At 36.3% G+C, this 15,845-nt stretch overlaps 1 protein-coding gene across 1 annotated transcript in view; it reads right to left on the minus strand.

Moving 5' to 3' along the window:
• Positions 1-12,827, minus strand: part of LOC117302436 (neprilysin-4-like) — a 29,403-nt gene extending 16,576 nt beyond the window's left edge. The window contains exons 1-3 of the mRNA XM_033786384.1: positions 12,207-12,827; positions 2,071-2,263; positions 318-389 (exon numbers count right to left, since the gene is read on the minus strand). Coding sequence (XP_033642275.1) covers positions 318-389; positions 2,071-2,233 — 235 coding nt within the window. The 5' untranslated portion in view covers positions 2,234-2,263; positions 12,207-12,827. The remainder of the gene's footprint in view (positions 1-317; positions 390-2,070; positions 2,264-12,206) is intronic.
• Between the last annotated feature and the right edge of the window lie 3,018 nt (positions 12,828-15,845).

The raw sequence follows: 15,845 nt of genomic DNA on the forward strand, positions 1-15,845 counted from the left end.
ACGTCACGATTCCTTTGTCGCGCGGGTTTGTTTGATCCCGCGTTTTTCAGAAACTTTGCTTGTAGCGTTCGGGCGAAAAAACTTTTTGTTACCATGTTTTAACGTGAGGTAAGAGACTCGTTATATTTTTTCAATGTTTCCTATGGACTGCAGCTGTTAGAAAACTGTTATATCTAAATATTTTAGATCATCCTTGAATGGCTGTTTAAATAAATTTCGTTTGGTCTTAATTTATACCTTGCTACAAACCTGAGTCCAGCAGCTGTAAAAAATGTGGTATTATAAATTGTTTTATATTTTATTAGTATTTAAAATACCTGACTTGATGCATTGCTCTGATAAACACGTTTCTGCTTCATCTGTTTTATTTCTCTCGACCGCAAGTGCGACTGTAAAGCAGAGGTAAAGGGGTTAACAATTCACGGTTAAAGACATTGGACACTGATGGTAAATACTCCAAATAATTATCAACATAAAAACTTTATTGGTAACGAGTAATGGAGAGCTGTTTTTAGTATAACAAATTTTGAGAAACGGCTCCCTCTGAAGTAACGTAGTTTTGAGATAATTTCTCACTCAATAATAAAATACTTCAGGGTTGTCATTCTTTACTTACAGTTTCGATGACAAATTGAGCCCAAATGTTCACAGGTTTATTTGTATGCATATCTTTGGTATCTACGAAGGCAACATAATAAGGTCCGTCATAAAATAACAAAATGTAACGTAATTTTTAAATAATGATAATTGGTATCTTTCTTGAAATCTGCAAATGGTGTTTGAATGAATTTGCAAAGTGGGGAGCTTTGCATTTTGCAAATAAATTCACGGTTAAAATAACAGATAGTTCATCTACGAAAGCAACATAAAGGCATGTCATAAAATCCCATAGTGTATCTATAGGGCCTACTAAACTGAAAGTTAAAAATATTGTATCTTGTGTATTTTTTTTTAACCTGCAAAATAGTGTTTGAATGAGAGAATTTGCAAAGTGGGTAGTCCTGTGTTTAGCAGTGCGTATCCTGGCGATGTGGTAAAGTCATTATATATCAATTTATATTAGTAAGAATACATTGACCGGTATCCAGCAACTTGTAATTAAACTCGAGTTGCTGTATCGCCACCAAGTAATCGAAATCATGTGTCAACTACATGAAGAGGAACTAATTCATTGCATGTGGCCGTATTAAGTAACCTTAAATATCTTTGTTCAAAACCCAAAACTATTAAAGGCAGTGTACACTATTGGTAATTACTCAAAATAATTATCAGCATAAACCTCACTTGGTAACGAGTAATGGGGAGAGGTTTGATAGTATAAAACATTGTGAGAAACAGCTCCCTCTGAAGTGGAGTAGTTTTCGAGAAAGAAGTAATTTTCCACGATTTTGATTTCGAGACATCAAGTTAAGAACTTGAGGTCTCGAAATCAACCATCTAAACGCACACAACTTCGTGTGACAAGGGTGTTTTTTCTTTCATTATTATCTCACAACTTCGACGACCAATTGAGCTCGAATTTTCACAGGTTTGTTATTTCATGCATATGTTGAGATACACCAAGTGAGAGGACTGATCTGTGGCAATTACCAATAGTGTCCACTGTCTTTAATGAAAGGTTTCCCTTGTGGTTTTATTAATTGTCAATAATAATAATAGTTAAACATTTATACCATACATATTTGTCAAAGGAAACTCAAAGGTTCACAAAAGAAACAGTATTACATCGTCTGCTAGGAAGGAGTCGTTAACGGCAATTTCATAATCGTAATGATCCAAAGGTCATTAAAAATAAATAATTTCAATTTCATAGAGCTGCTTAAGCAATAAAATTGCTTAAGCACGAAAATAGCTTGCTTATTTCACACATGTTAGTGGCCAAAATGTCATGTCATATACATTGCTTGTGACTGGTATTTAGCTGTTGTTTACTTAGCATAGCAATTGAGTTGAGTCTTGGCTGGTAATCTGATTTTACTAAGCAATGATTTTTTTGCTTAAGCAAAATTTTGTGCTTAAGCAGCTCTATGAAATTGGGCCCTGGTCAGTAGAAGTTAATATAATACTTACTAGTGCATATGAAGAAAATGAGAGCTACCGCCAGAAGAACACAAATCACTACTAGGAGGATGGGTTTCTTCTCAGGCGTCTTAGTTCTGTACTCCCCGTCTTCTTTAAGAGGGACGTTGGTTGACTCTGCGTCTTCATTCATATCCGAAATGTTTGCAGCCATGATTAATGTTTACAGGTTTGCTAATTGGACCTTGATCAAAGATAGAAGAGTTATTTTTTAGTGGTTTTTTTTTTTTTTCGTTTTCTAATCACTATCGATTTTTAAATAAATTTATTCCAAGAACCGCCGAAAATGTTGGTGTTTATAAACAGTGGTGTCTCTGAGAAAAGCCGGTTTCTTCCCCGGATTTCAACTCAGATTCTACGTCAGTTTTTTCCCCGGGATATTAGAAACTCTGGGTTATACTGACCCAACATTGGGTCAGGTCCCACGGACCCGGGTCAATTCTATATATTGATTGACTGTCCTATTTTACCTACTGAGGTGCTGTAGTTTTTGAGAAATGAGTAAAGGTAATAATTTTCGTCTCAGTTTTAGCATGTATAAACGTATTAACCAGTTATAATATCATAACGGGTTAAGGGGATTTTACATAAATAATTTTGGTCTCATGAGACCAACATTATTTTGTGACTTGTTTTACTCATTTCTCAAAAACTATACAACCTTAGTTAGTAATATTTAAAGGGAAGCTTTCCACTATCATTATCTTCAAACCATGTAAGTTGATTGTAAATCTGTGGACGTTTTGAAAAAGTACCCGAATCCTTTAAAAGCACTGGACACTAATGGTAATTGCTCAAAATAATTGTTTGCATCAAATTGTACTTGGTAACGAGCAATGGAGAGTTGTAAATAGTTTGAAACATTGTGAGAAACGGCTCTCTCTGAAGGAACGTAGTTTTTGAGAAAGAGGTAATTTCGCTCTCAAAAAAGACTTTTATTAATATTAGGCATCTGATGAAGCACACACTTTGTGCACAAATTGTGTTTCATTTTTCTTTTGGAAATTCGATTACCAATTGAGCCCAAATGTTCACAGGTTTGTTGATTTAATAATATCAATGATTTATGCGTATGTTGGGATACACTTCTACCTCCATGGATACACCAAGTGAGAAAACTGGTCTTTGACAAACCCAAAAAGTGTCCAGTGTCTTTAAAGGCAGTGGACACTATTGGTAATTACTCAAAATAATTAATAGCATAAAACCTTACTTGGTAACGAGTAATGGGGAGAGGTTGGTAGTATAAAACATTGTGAGAAACGGCTCCCTCTGAAGTGGAGTAGTTTTCGAGAAAGAAGTAATTTTCCACGAATTTGATTTCGAGACCTCAAGTTTAGAATTTGAGGTCCCGAAATCAAGCATCTGAAAGCACACAACTTCGTGTGACAAGGGTGTTTTTTTCTTTCATAGTTATCTCGCAACTCCGACGACCAATCGAGCTCAAATTTTCACAGGTTTGTTATTTTATGCATATGTTGAGACACAGCAAGTGAGAAGACTGGTCTTTGACAATTACCAATAGTGTCCACTGTCTTTAAATGAAGCAGATATTGTAGATTAACCCTCCAAAAATCGCGGGAGTTGAAATTGATTCCCCCCCCCCCGCTGAATTTAAAAGATCGATTGTCGGTTGTTTTTTTTTGCTCCCACTCACTCGCAACTCTGAGAAAGAACTCTTTAAAATATTGATTTTTTTTCTGAATGGCACATTAAATCCCCCAAAAGGATTCTCACGCAAAAAAAAAATAACATGCTCTATGAAAATAAATAACTGTTCCCAAATTGTCTATGTGTGTGCAACACTTTAGTGTGCACTTTACCCTAATGTGTTCCTGTTAGCTCGTGGCCTACGTGTAGCCATAGGCCTAAGTGAAACTCAAGGAACCTGGGCTACATTTATACACGGTTTAAAGCCACTGGACCCTTCGGTTCAGAAAAAAAAAGTTCACAGATTTACAAATAACTTACAGGGTTTACAGAAGGCAATGGTGAAAGACTTCTCTTGAAATGTTATTCCATGAAATGCTTTACTTTTTGAGAAAACAGCAAAACAATATAAATTCTCGTTAACGAGAATTACGGATTTATTTGAAACACATGTCATGACACGGCGAAACGCGCGGATACAAGGGTGGGTTTTTCCGTTGTTTTCTCCCGACTCCGATGACCGATTGAGCCTAAATTTTCACAGGTTTGTTATTTGATATAGAAGTTGGGGTACACAAAGTGTGGGCCTTGGACAACATTGTTTATCGAAAGGGTCCAATGGCTTTAAAGGCACTGGACTCTATTGATAGTTACTCAAAATAATTGTCAGCATAAAAACTTACTTGGTAACAAGAGGAAAGCTGTTGATAGCATAACAACATGTTAGAACCGGCTCCCTCTGAAGTATAGCATAGGTTTTTGAGAAAGAGACACCGTAGTTTCTCACTCAAATATTAAAATGCTTCAGGTCTAAAGCATTTTATTATGCATCTGAAACCACACAAATTTGTGTAACAAATGTGTTTTTCTTGCATTTATTCTCTTACAACTTCATTGATTAATTGAGTCAACATTTTCACAGATTTGCCTACACCAAAGTGAGAACACTGGTCTTTGACAATTACCAAAGGTGTCCAACAACCGATTTCACGAACGCTAATCCAATCTCGAGTTAGGACGAGTAACCTGTCCTAACTAAGGATGAGTTCAATGCGTCCTAACGTCTTCGGATACAGAACTGAACTCGTCATAAGTCCTAAGATTAATCCAAAGTTAGGAAGAGTTTGGTGAAATCGACGGCGCTGCCTTTAAGGCTAAGATTCGGGCAACGATTGGCTTGGCACAGGGATCGGATAACACTATAGAGGGTCGGCATAAATTAAGACACAAAATGTAGGTCGCGGGGCACATGGAGGTATCGTTTAAAATGCTGATGTCGCACACAGGCCTCCAATTCTGTCTATCACAAAGGCACACTATACAGGCCCGCGAACATCAAACTTAAAAAGGTTACACAGATTACAAATGTTACCCTTTTCCCTATCGGTAAAATGCGTTAAAGGCAGTGGACACTATTGGTAATTGTCAAAGACTAGCCTTAAAAGTTGGTGTATCTCAACATGTTATGCATAAAACAACAAACCTGTGACAATTTGAGCGCAATCGGTCATCAAACTTGCGAGATAATAATGAAAGAAAACAACACTATTGTCACACGAAGTTGTGTGCGTTTAGATGGTTGATTTCGAAACCTCAAGTTCTAAATCTGAAGTCTCGAAATCAAATTCGTGGAAAATTACTTCTTTCTCCAAAACTATGGCACTTCAGAGGGAGCCGTTTCTCACAAAGTTTTATACTATCATCAATCTCTCCCCATTATCCCGTCACCAAGAAAGGTTTTACGCGTATAATTATTTCGAGTAATTACCAATAGTGTCCACTGCCTTTAAGGAGAAGGGACGAGAACGTGTAGATTCGTGGATGAGGCAAGTACATTGTAATCACGAATCATAGACTTTAGAGTCTATTCTCTGACTGGTTGAAGTATAACATGTTTTCAGCTGAGTTTTTCAAATCATGTTATTTTTGGAAAGACAGTCAGACATTTTCAGGTTGAACTATCACTTTAATTTGTACACTCAACTGTAGATTAGTAACGAATCTGTAGCTGAGTGGGTCACGAATCTACAGTTAAGTGTAAAATTATATACATTTTCATCAATAGAGTGACGTCACAGAAATAAAAAATAAATGACCACAAACCAACTGGTTACTGTTATATTTGGTGCGCTGTCTTAAAGACCGACAGTACCCTACCCCCTTCAACTTTAATTAAGACGCTAAAGTGGAACACAGTCGAGAGGCAATGGAAGTATGTGCCTCGTGAACGATCTCGTTCGTATCGTTTCCGTCAAACGATCTCTTTTATACATCGATGAATGTGTAACTCAATCTCTACCGCAAGCAAGCTACGCAGTTCCTTTTTCATTATTCGGTTGTCATTGTATTTTATTTCGCCAGTAGGGAATATGAAATATCCTTTAGAAATTAAAAAAAATGATATAAATTACGCGAGAGGTTTTTTTTTTTCTTCTTCTTGTAGTTCGTGGAAAGAAAATGCTGCGTGAAATGTATCGGTTACTGCTGGAAAAAAAAAAACCAAAACATATGCTTACAGTAAGTTTTTGCGTTCATTGTGCACAGAATATGTTCAGTCAAACTAGTATATATTGCAAAAATGCCATAGACGAAATAACTTACTAAAAATGTCAATGTTTTGGGATAAATTATGTTGGTTAAACCTTTTCTTATTTTAGAGTTATACATGATCTTACAAAGCACGAAGATTAATCTTGTTTGTAGTTGTAAATTCTAGCCCAGAGGAGAGTTACAACGCATACAGTTTAGGATGTTAGCTGTCGACCCTTGAGCAAAAAAACTAAACCTTTGAAAAAAGTACTGACATTTGTATATATGATGGTTGAATGGACATTCGGAGTATACAGTTGAATTGTGGTATCTCTCTTTTTAATTTGAGTTCCTTCGTACCACAACTGCCTGGACCATTAAAGGCAGTGGACACTATTGGTAATTACTGAACATAATTGTTAGCATAAAACCTTACTTGGTAACGAGTAATGGGGAGAGGTTGGTAGTATAAAACATTGTGAGAAACGGCTCCCTCTGAAGTGACATAGTTTTCGAGCGAGAAGTAATTTTCCACGAATTTGATTTCGAGACCTCAGATTAGAATTCGAGGTCTCGAAATCAAGCATCTGAAAGCACACAACTTCGTGTGACGAGGGTGTTTTTCTTTCATTATTTAATATCTCGCAACTTCAAAGACCAATTGAGCTCAAATTTTCACAGGTTTGTTATTTTATGCATATGTTGAGATACACCAAGTGAGTAGACTGGTCTTTGACAATTACCAATAGTGTCCAGTGTCTTAAAGGCATGTCAAATTCAAAATAAATTTTACTTACTCTCTTCTTCCTAGTTCTTTTTCTTACTTTTCTTGTCATTAATTATGACAAGAACCGGAACTGACTTCTATACTAAAAGAATATTTTAGTTCACCTCAAAGATTTTTACGCCATAAATAATGGACATTTTCGATATAATTGGGTGATGCTGTATAGAGCGGTCACCGTATCACTCCACTGCCCACCACCACTCCGTGTATTGCATTAATCTAATAAGTGGTTACATCATGCGTTATATTGAGTTTTATAAGGAACACGTTGCATTGGATTGGACGAGTTGGTCTATGCAAAAGCGTTTGAAAACTGTTTGTTATCAAATGCATATGGTTAGATAAATATTTTAAAAGTAGAATATAATGATCCACACAATAAAAACTCGAAATTGCATGATTTTCCCTTATGCGTCGCGTGATTTAACACGGCACGCCATGTTGCGGAGTCAATTTTTCGACGCCACAAAATGGTCGACCGTGTTAGTTCCCAAAATAAAAGGAAAACCATGCAGTTTCGATGCCTTATTGTGCGGATCGTTACATTCTACTTTTAAATGATCTTTTCTAGCCCTATGCATTTTATAACAAACGGTTTGCAAGCGCTTTTCACGGACCAACTCGCCCGATCCAAGTCAACGTGTCCCTTTAATCTAATAAGTTGTTACACCATGCGTTATATTGGGGATGTACCCTGAGCATATTAACATGACTTCACCACGCCTCTGCAATTTTGATTACTCGCAAGATTGATTTACCCAATAACGCTCGCATTACGTTATGGACACCATATGGGTTAAGGTACCTTTCATGGGTCTATATTTAGTGTTCATCTTAAAGGCACTGGACACCTTTGGCAATTGTCAAAGACCAACCGTCGAGCTCCCCAAACTCTTCCCAACTTAGGATTAATTTTATTAGGACTTATGGACGAGTTAAGTTCCGTAACCATAGACGTTATAGGACGCATTGAACCCATCCTAAGTATGGACGAGTTGAATACTCGCCCGAACTCTAGATAGGATTAATCCTAGCGTTTCATCGAAATCTGCTGTGCACTGTATTCTCACTTGGTGCATCCCAACATTATATGCATAAAATAACAAACCTGTGAAAGTTTTGACTCAATTTGTCATCGAATTGCAAGAGAAAAATGAAATAAAAAGCACCGTGTTTGCACGAATTTGTGTGCTTTCAGATTTATAGTAGAAGGCTCCAGCTGTGTCTAGTGCCTTTAAAGGCAGTGGACACTATTGGTAATTTTCAAAATAATTATCACCTTAAAACCTCACTTGGTAACGAGTAATGGGGAGAGGTTGATAGTATAAAACATTGTGAGAAACGGCTCCCTCTGAAGTGCAATAGTTTTCGAGAAAGAAGTAATTTTCCACGAATTTGATTTGGAAAGAGCACGGCTATTGAAGTATCAATTTCCCCCAATTGATGCCGTTTTCAACCAATGTTAATTTAAAAATAGGGCAAGAGGCGAGCTAGTTTTTTTTTAGCCATTATTCACTTTCGGTAAACAGTATTGTCCAAGTCCCAATCTTCGTGTATCACAAAGATGTAAAGAAATAACAAACATGTGAAAATTTAGGCTCAATCGGTCATCGGAGTCGGGAGAAAATAACGGGAAAACCCACTCTCGTTTCCGCACGTTTCGCCGTGTCATGACATGTGTTTAAAATAAATCCGTAATTCTCGCTATCGAGAATTGATATTGTTTTAATGTTTTCTCAAAAAGTAAAGCATTTCATGGAATAATATTTCAAGAGAATTGTTTTACCATTACCTTCTGTAAACCCTGTAAGTTATTTGTAAATCTGTGAACTTTTATTTTTTTTTCTGTTCCGAAAGTGTCCAATGGCTTTAAACGAGAACACTTGAACAAACTCCCCATTGCACGTAAAATAGAAGTTGCTGCCATCAGTGATCTAGGCCAAAAATGGAACATTTTTTATGCAGAGAGCACGGCTATCGAAGATATCGATTCCCCCAATTGGTGCCGTTTTCAACCAATGTTAAATTAAAAAGGAGGCCATTTTTTTTATATAGATAGAAACAGCCCATTGCACGTAGGAGTTTTCTTTAGCAGTAACATAGGCTGAATGGAACATTTGATGCAGAGTGCCCGGGTATCAAATAATTGTAAAAACAATATGAAGAAAGGAAATTGTGACTTGCTGTTATTGCCTTTCTATTATAGATTCGTGTATATCAACGATTGCTGTCAGCTCGTCTGTTCATTTTGAACATTGACTTCTCCCGTTTTTGACAAAGGCGCTTTATAAATAATATTTATTATTATTATTTGTGAAGCCATTCTCTTAATGCAATCCAAGGTCACATCACTATATAGAAAAAAGTCCCATTGTCAAGATGGGCAATAATTGTATACGTCAGTAAGCTTTACAAAAAGACGATAAATAAAGACTTCTCAACCAATATGGATGGAAGCCAAGATTCGTGTTACAGGCACTAGACACTATTGGTAATTACTCAAAATATTTGTTAGCATAAAAAACTTGCTTGGTAACAAGCAATGCAGAGTTGTTGGCTCCCTCTTAAGTAACATAGCTTTTGAGAAAGAGGGAATTTCTCACTAAAATATTACAAGACTACAGCTATATTCAAGCCTTTTATTATGCATATTCTGAAAGCACACACAATTGTGCAACAAAAGATTTTCTTTCTTTCATTATTCTCTTGCAACTTCGATGACTAATTACGCCAATTTGTTTTTAAAGATTTGCTATGTTATGCATATATAATTTGTGATAATTTGGGATACACCAAGTGAGAATACTGGTCTTTGACAATTATTACCAAAGGTACAATGTTAGGAATAACCGTAACTGGAGTCAGGACGAGTAACTCGTACTTACTTAGGACAGGTTTTAGTGCGTGATAGCGTAGTTTGATACGTTAGTTAAAGGATTGGGGTACTTTTTCAAAATTTCCATAGATTTACATTAAACTTACAGGGTTTGAAGATAATGATAGTGGAAAGCTTCCCATCAAATATTACTTACTGAGGTGCTGTAGGTTTTGAGAAACGAGCAAAACAATGTCATGAAAATACGTTTGTAAATGCTAAAATAATTTTCGTCTCATGAGACGAAAATTATTTTCATGACATTGTTTTACTCATGGCCCCAAAACTACAGCACCTCAGCACGTAATACTTTCAGGGAAGCTTTCTACTATCATTATCTTCAAACTGTGTAAGTTTAGTGTAAATCTGTGGACATTGTGTTTTTTTGTCCTACAAAAAGTACATAGACCCTTTAACTCGTCCTAACTCCTAAGATTAATCCTAAGTTTACGAAGAGTTTGGTGAAATCGACGACAGTACCTTTAAATATTCACAATCAATGGAAAAGCACAGTGCACTGCAACTAGAATTTATTTATAGTCGACCGCTGTGTGTTATTATTATTGTAAGCTACTGACACTAATAGAAAAACATCCCACACCGCGCTCTAGAAAAAAAAAACCCTGGTTATAAGAATGGGACGCAAGTGGAGCGGAACCTTCTAGGGGGGGGGGGGGGGTCAGAATGGCTTTCTATGTTGCTAAGTCACATCATGTGTTGTTTATCGTTCCGGCTACCCACATTCATGTAGGTAATTGCAAAGACCAGCCTTCCCACTTGGTGTATCTCAACATATAAACAAACTAACAAACCTGTGAAAAATTGAACTCAACTGGTTGTCGAAATTGCGAGATAATAATGGAAGAGAAAACACCCTTGTCACACGAAGTGTTGTGCTTCCAGATGCTTGATTTCGGGACCTCAAAATCTTAATCTAAGGTCTCGAAATCAAATTTAAATATTTTAGTGGAAATTGCTTTTTTTTTCTTGAAAACAACGTTAATTCAAAGGGAGCCGTTTCTCACAATGTTTTATACTATCAACAGCTCTCCATTCCTTGTTACCAAGTAAGTTTTTATGCTAACAATTATTTTGAGTAATGACCAATAGTGTCCAGTGCCTTTTAAGTGCTTCCACTACCTTCCTTGTTTCATTTCAGGGGGAATCATTTTACACAGTTACAATTGTTTCTGGTATGCCCTTCAAAATTCATCTTCATGAATTTATGAAAGCGAAGGGAGTATCACTTAGCTTCATTTTTCCTTGTGCAGTAAAAGTGAAAAATGTTTGCAAATAGAGCTGAGGCCGCACGGAGTGGCCTTGACACGATGATATTTAACTTGTTCGCTCGACTATTATAATAGCTAAACTTCGGAAGTATTAAAGGCACTGGACACTATTGGTAATTACTCAAAATAATTGTAAGCATAAAAACTGACTTGGTAACGAGCAATGCAGAGCTGTTGATAGTAAACACATTTTTGAGAAACGGCTCTGAAGTAACATAGTTTTTGAGAAAGATGTAATTTCTCGCGCAAACATGAAGCCTTTTAAAGCACACAAAGTTTTGTATCAAGGGTGTTTTTTCTTTTATTATTCTCTTACAACTTCGATGACAAATTGAATCACAAATTTGCACAGGTTTGTTATTTGATTCAAATGTTTAAATCCTCTAAGTTAGATTACTGGTCCTTGACAATTACCAAAGGTGTCCAGTGCCTTTGAATGTAAATGGGGGGCATCAACGGTTTCAGTTGTTGCATACAAACCCTACACTCTGAAAATACACAATTTGAATGGAGTGTTTTTATACACAATGCCAAGCGTTTCGGGAAAATTGTCGGTGTTGATAACCGTATATGATTTGACAATCTACATAAATGACCAAACTTAACTGGAGATCAAAAGGTAAATAGGGGCACCAAAAATAAATAGTTAAATGGTTTATGCTGTGTTGTCGCACAAAAACCCTAAACTCAAAAAATACACAATAATGAATGGAGTGTATATCCACAATGCCAACCGTTTCAGAATAATTGTCGATGTTGTTAAACCATGCAAGATTTTGACAACTTACATGACTCGTATAGTCACTTAACTTCTGCAATATCAAAAGGTAAATGCGGGCACCAATGATGGAGTGAGTGAATAAAATGGTTTCGTGTCGCATAAAAATCACACACTAAAAAAAATACACAATGTAAATGGAGAATGTACTATGCACAATGCAAACCGTTTCAGAATAAATGTTCGGTATTTAAAAACATTATGATTTTGACAACTTACATTACTCCCCGTGCGATGCAGCGAATACCCCAAAGACCTTAAGGCAACGACTCACAGCCTCTCGGTGACCCAGACGTACTTTTTCCCCCACAAACTGATGTAGTTCACACAGCAGAAGCAGCAGCCACACGCAAACAAAACACATACATCAATGATGGACTTTTGCAAAAAATGTGATGTTTAATTTTCCCGGTGCATTAAAGCGTGCTTAACATACATCATGATGGTTATTAATATACCTCAGAGCTAGCTCAGAAGGGAATGATCTAGGAGAATGGTTGGATAGGAAGCAGTACACACATACATGAAGTGATACCCAAGCGAATAGCAGATGCTAGTTTATATGACTACATGTTCGTAGACAGTGTGCGTACAGACCGCATCAGGGGGCGCACAGCAGTTGTCCAGTTCACCTGCTATTTCTCCAGCTATTCAAGTCCCGCGATCATAATTAAATTTTGCTCATGCGCTCTGGGACGTACATTATCACCGGTGGACATTTTATGAATAACGGGAAATATTTCATATTAAAAAGATTGATATTTGTATACTTGCTCCATCTAAAAGAAAAACCTCCTTTAAAGGCCCTAGATGTTGTTGGTAATTGCTCAAAATAATTGTTAACATAATAACTTACTTGCTAGCGATCAGTGAAGTGATGTTAGCAGAATAAAACACTGTTAGAAACGGCTCCCTCTGCAGTAACGTTGTTTTCGAGAAAGAAGTTATTTCTCACCTAAAATGTTTGAATTTAATTTCGAGACCTCTGTGACAAGGGTGTTTTTTCTTCAATTATTATCTCGCAACTTCGCCGACCAGTTGAGTTCAAATTTTCACAGGTTTGTTATTTTGTGCATAGTATGTTGAGATACACCAAGTGAGAAGACTGGTCTATGACAATTACCGAAGGTGTCCAGTGTCTTTTAGGGTATGTACACGATAACTGAACATTTATGGCAATACAAATTTACGTGGTAAGAATTACAGCAACTTTGGATAGTATAATGCATAATTGAGAAACATTTCACTTCGATGTAGGCCTACTGCGGTTATGGAAAGAGATAGTACTTTTTTGTTCCCCAAATAAGAAAATATAAGAAGATTACTATACCGCACACCGTAACGCTTCCCTATTCCTAAAGGGATGCGCCGGGACACAATTCGCGCAACGGGGTTTCGGTGATATATCAAAAACGCGACCACCTTTTTGAATAATTTTTTTTTTTTAAGGTTAATTTAATTGTACCAGCTACATTTAAATATGATGAAACAATCGAACGATTAAAAAAAAAAAAGCAAATATCACCCAAGAAAATGTATATAAAAAAAAAAAAAAAAAAAAAAAAAAAAAAAAAAAAAAAAAAAAAAAACACTATGTGACCTGTACACATTCGCCGTTCCCGCCAAACTTGCGGGAAATAGCTACCTCTAGAATTAGGTACCTCTAGAGCGAGATAACCCGGAGTATTTAAAAATGAACAAATTCTAATGATGGAACATAAATCACTGCATGACTCGAAATGATGCTAGTATCTGCAGCTCGTCACTAAGTGTATCACAGACAATGTTGATTTCTATAATGATTGGTTAGACAAAATTCAAAAAGTGGTTTTCAAATTCTTAATTTCCTATACCTGTAGTTTCCTGTTAGTGCCTGCCGAGAAAGAAAAACAAATTGAGCAAATAATGGTGACGATTTTAAGCTGTCAGACAGACCTTGCTGTATGATAGTTCAATTTTCAAATAATGTTTGGCCGACGATCAAAATAAAATAAAATTTATTTTGTTTTTCTTTTAAAATTAAACACATGGTAAAATGTGTCACTGTATATTAAACTAATACTTTCATCCAAGTAAGTTAGTTTGAAGTAACGTGGGAGTATTTCAAATCTAAGTTTAAAGGCAGTGGACACTATTGGTAATTACTCAAAATATTTATCAGCATAAAACCTTTCTTGGTAACGAGTAATGGGGAGAGGTTGATAGTATAAAACATTGTGAGAAACGGCGCCCTCTGAAGTAATGTAGTTTTAGAGAAAGAAGTAATTTCCCACGCATTTGATTTCGAGACCTCAGATTTAGAATTTGAGGTCTCAAAATCAAGCATCTTTCTTTCATTATTATCTCACAACTTCGACGACCGATTGAGCTCAAAGTTTTACAGGTTTGTTATTTTATGCATACGTTGAGATACACCAAGTGAGAAGACTGGTCTTTGACAATTACCAATAGTGTCCAGTGTCTGTAACGAAGGTAAAACAAAATAACATTAATAATAACTTTATACCATATGAAACACTACGAATATATACATGATGTCCTAAAGCAAACCAACGAGATATATAGCTATTTATATGGTACATTATGTAAAAATCAGCCTGTTTTAAAAAAGACCTAATTATACATTTCAACAGATACTACGAACATACGCCAAATAGCCCAACCAGTACTATAAGAAATATACTTGAACATCAAAGTAAGATATCAATACGGTGTTATATGTTATAAGTTTCAGTTGGGTAAAAAAGAAAAGTTACAAGAAGTGAATGACAATGTTAAATTGGTATTAACATTACATTTAAAGTCACCTGGAAATATATTTTTTTTTCTATCAAACATAAGAGTATATGCTTACTAACAATAAAACAATTTTTTTAGTAATTGTTTGTCACGATTTATATGTTAAAAAAATATATAAAGTTGTTTGGGGGCTGACTCCGCCTACCCCTTTTGTGACGTCAATCGAGGCAGACTTTGCCTGCAATGCGTATAGTAAACACACGTGCAAAGTACATGTACGTCCAAGTCGTGAGTTGGTACATTTCAAAAAGTGTTTTTCTGCATTCAGCAGCAATACACCTGGTCGGCATTGCCGGAAAAAAACAAAAATTTTTTTTGTTGAAACGTACAAACTCACGACTTGGTCCGTACATGTACTTTGCAATTGTGTTTACTCTACGCATTACAGGCAAAGTCTGCCTCGATTGACGTCACGAACAGCGCTCTCTCGGGTCGGGGTCTACTCTTAAATTTGTAAATAACATAAGAACTGATTTTTTAAAACCTTAGTTAACTGTTTATTCACATTCCACTCATCAAAACACATATATTAGTGACAAAAGCTTTATTTTGAAAAAATACCACTTCCAGGTGACTTTAAGATAGGAATTTATGATTTCAAAGCCCTTTGAAGTCAACTGTAGATTGTGCAAGTCAAATTTGTCCACAGGAAGTTTGTTACAAAATTCCTTGATGCTGCAGTTGAAAGATGTCTTTTTTCCATACACTATATACAAAAAACCATGTAACAAAAATTACCCGGACTCCGGTCTGCAGGGGTCCTGACCCATTTCTTTGTCAAGTTGACCCCAAAACAGGTTAAACATATATAGGACCTGAACTCGAACTCTGCGTCAGGGTGAGCCATTACTGGGTTTATATATGACACAGATTCCGGGTCATACTGACCTGGAAACGGTTCAGGCACAAAGTGACTCGGTGCAACATCTGGGCCCAATTTCATAGCGCTGCTAAGCACCAAAATTTGCTTAGCATGACATTTGTTCCTTGATAAAAACAGGAATGCCATCCAAATTTCCAGTCTTTGTATGTTGCTTCTTACTGGTATTCAGCTGTTGT

The sequence above is a fragment of the Asterias rubens genome, chromosome 18, assembly GCF_902459465.1.
Source record: "Asterias rubens chromosome 18, eAstRub1.3, whole genome shotgun sequence".
Lineage (NCBI taxonomy): Eukaryota > Metazoa > Echinodermata > Asteroidea > Forcipulatida > Asteriidae > Asterias > Asterias rubens.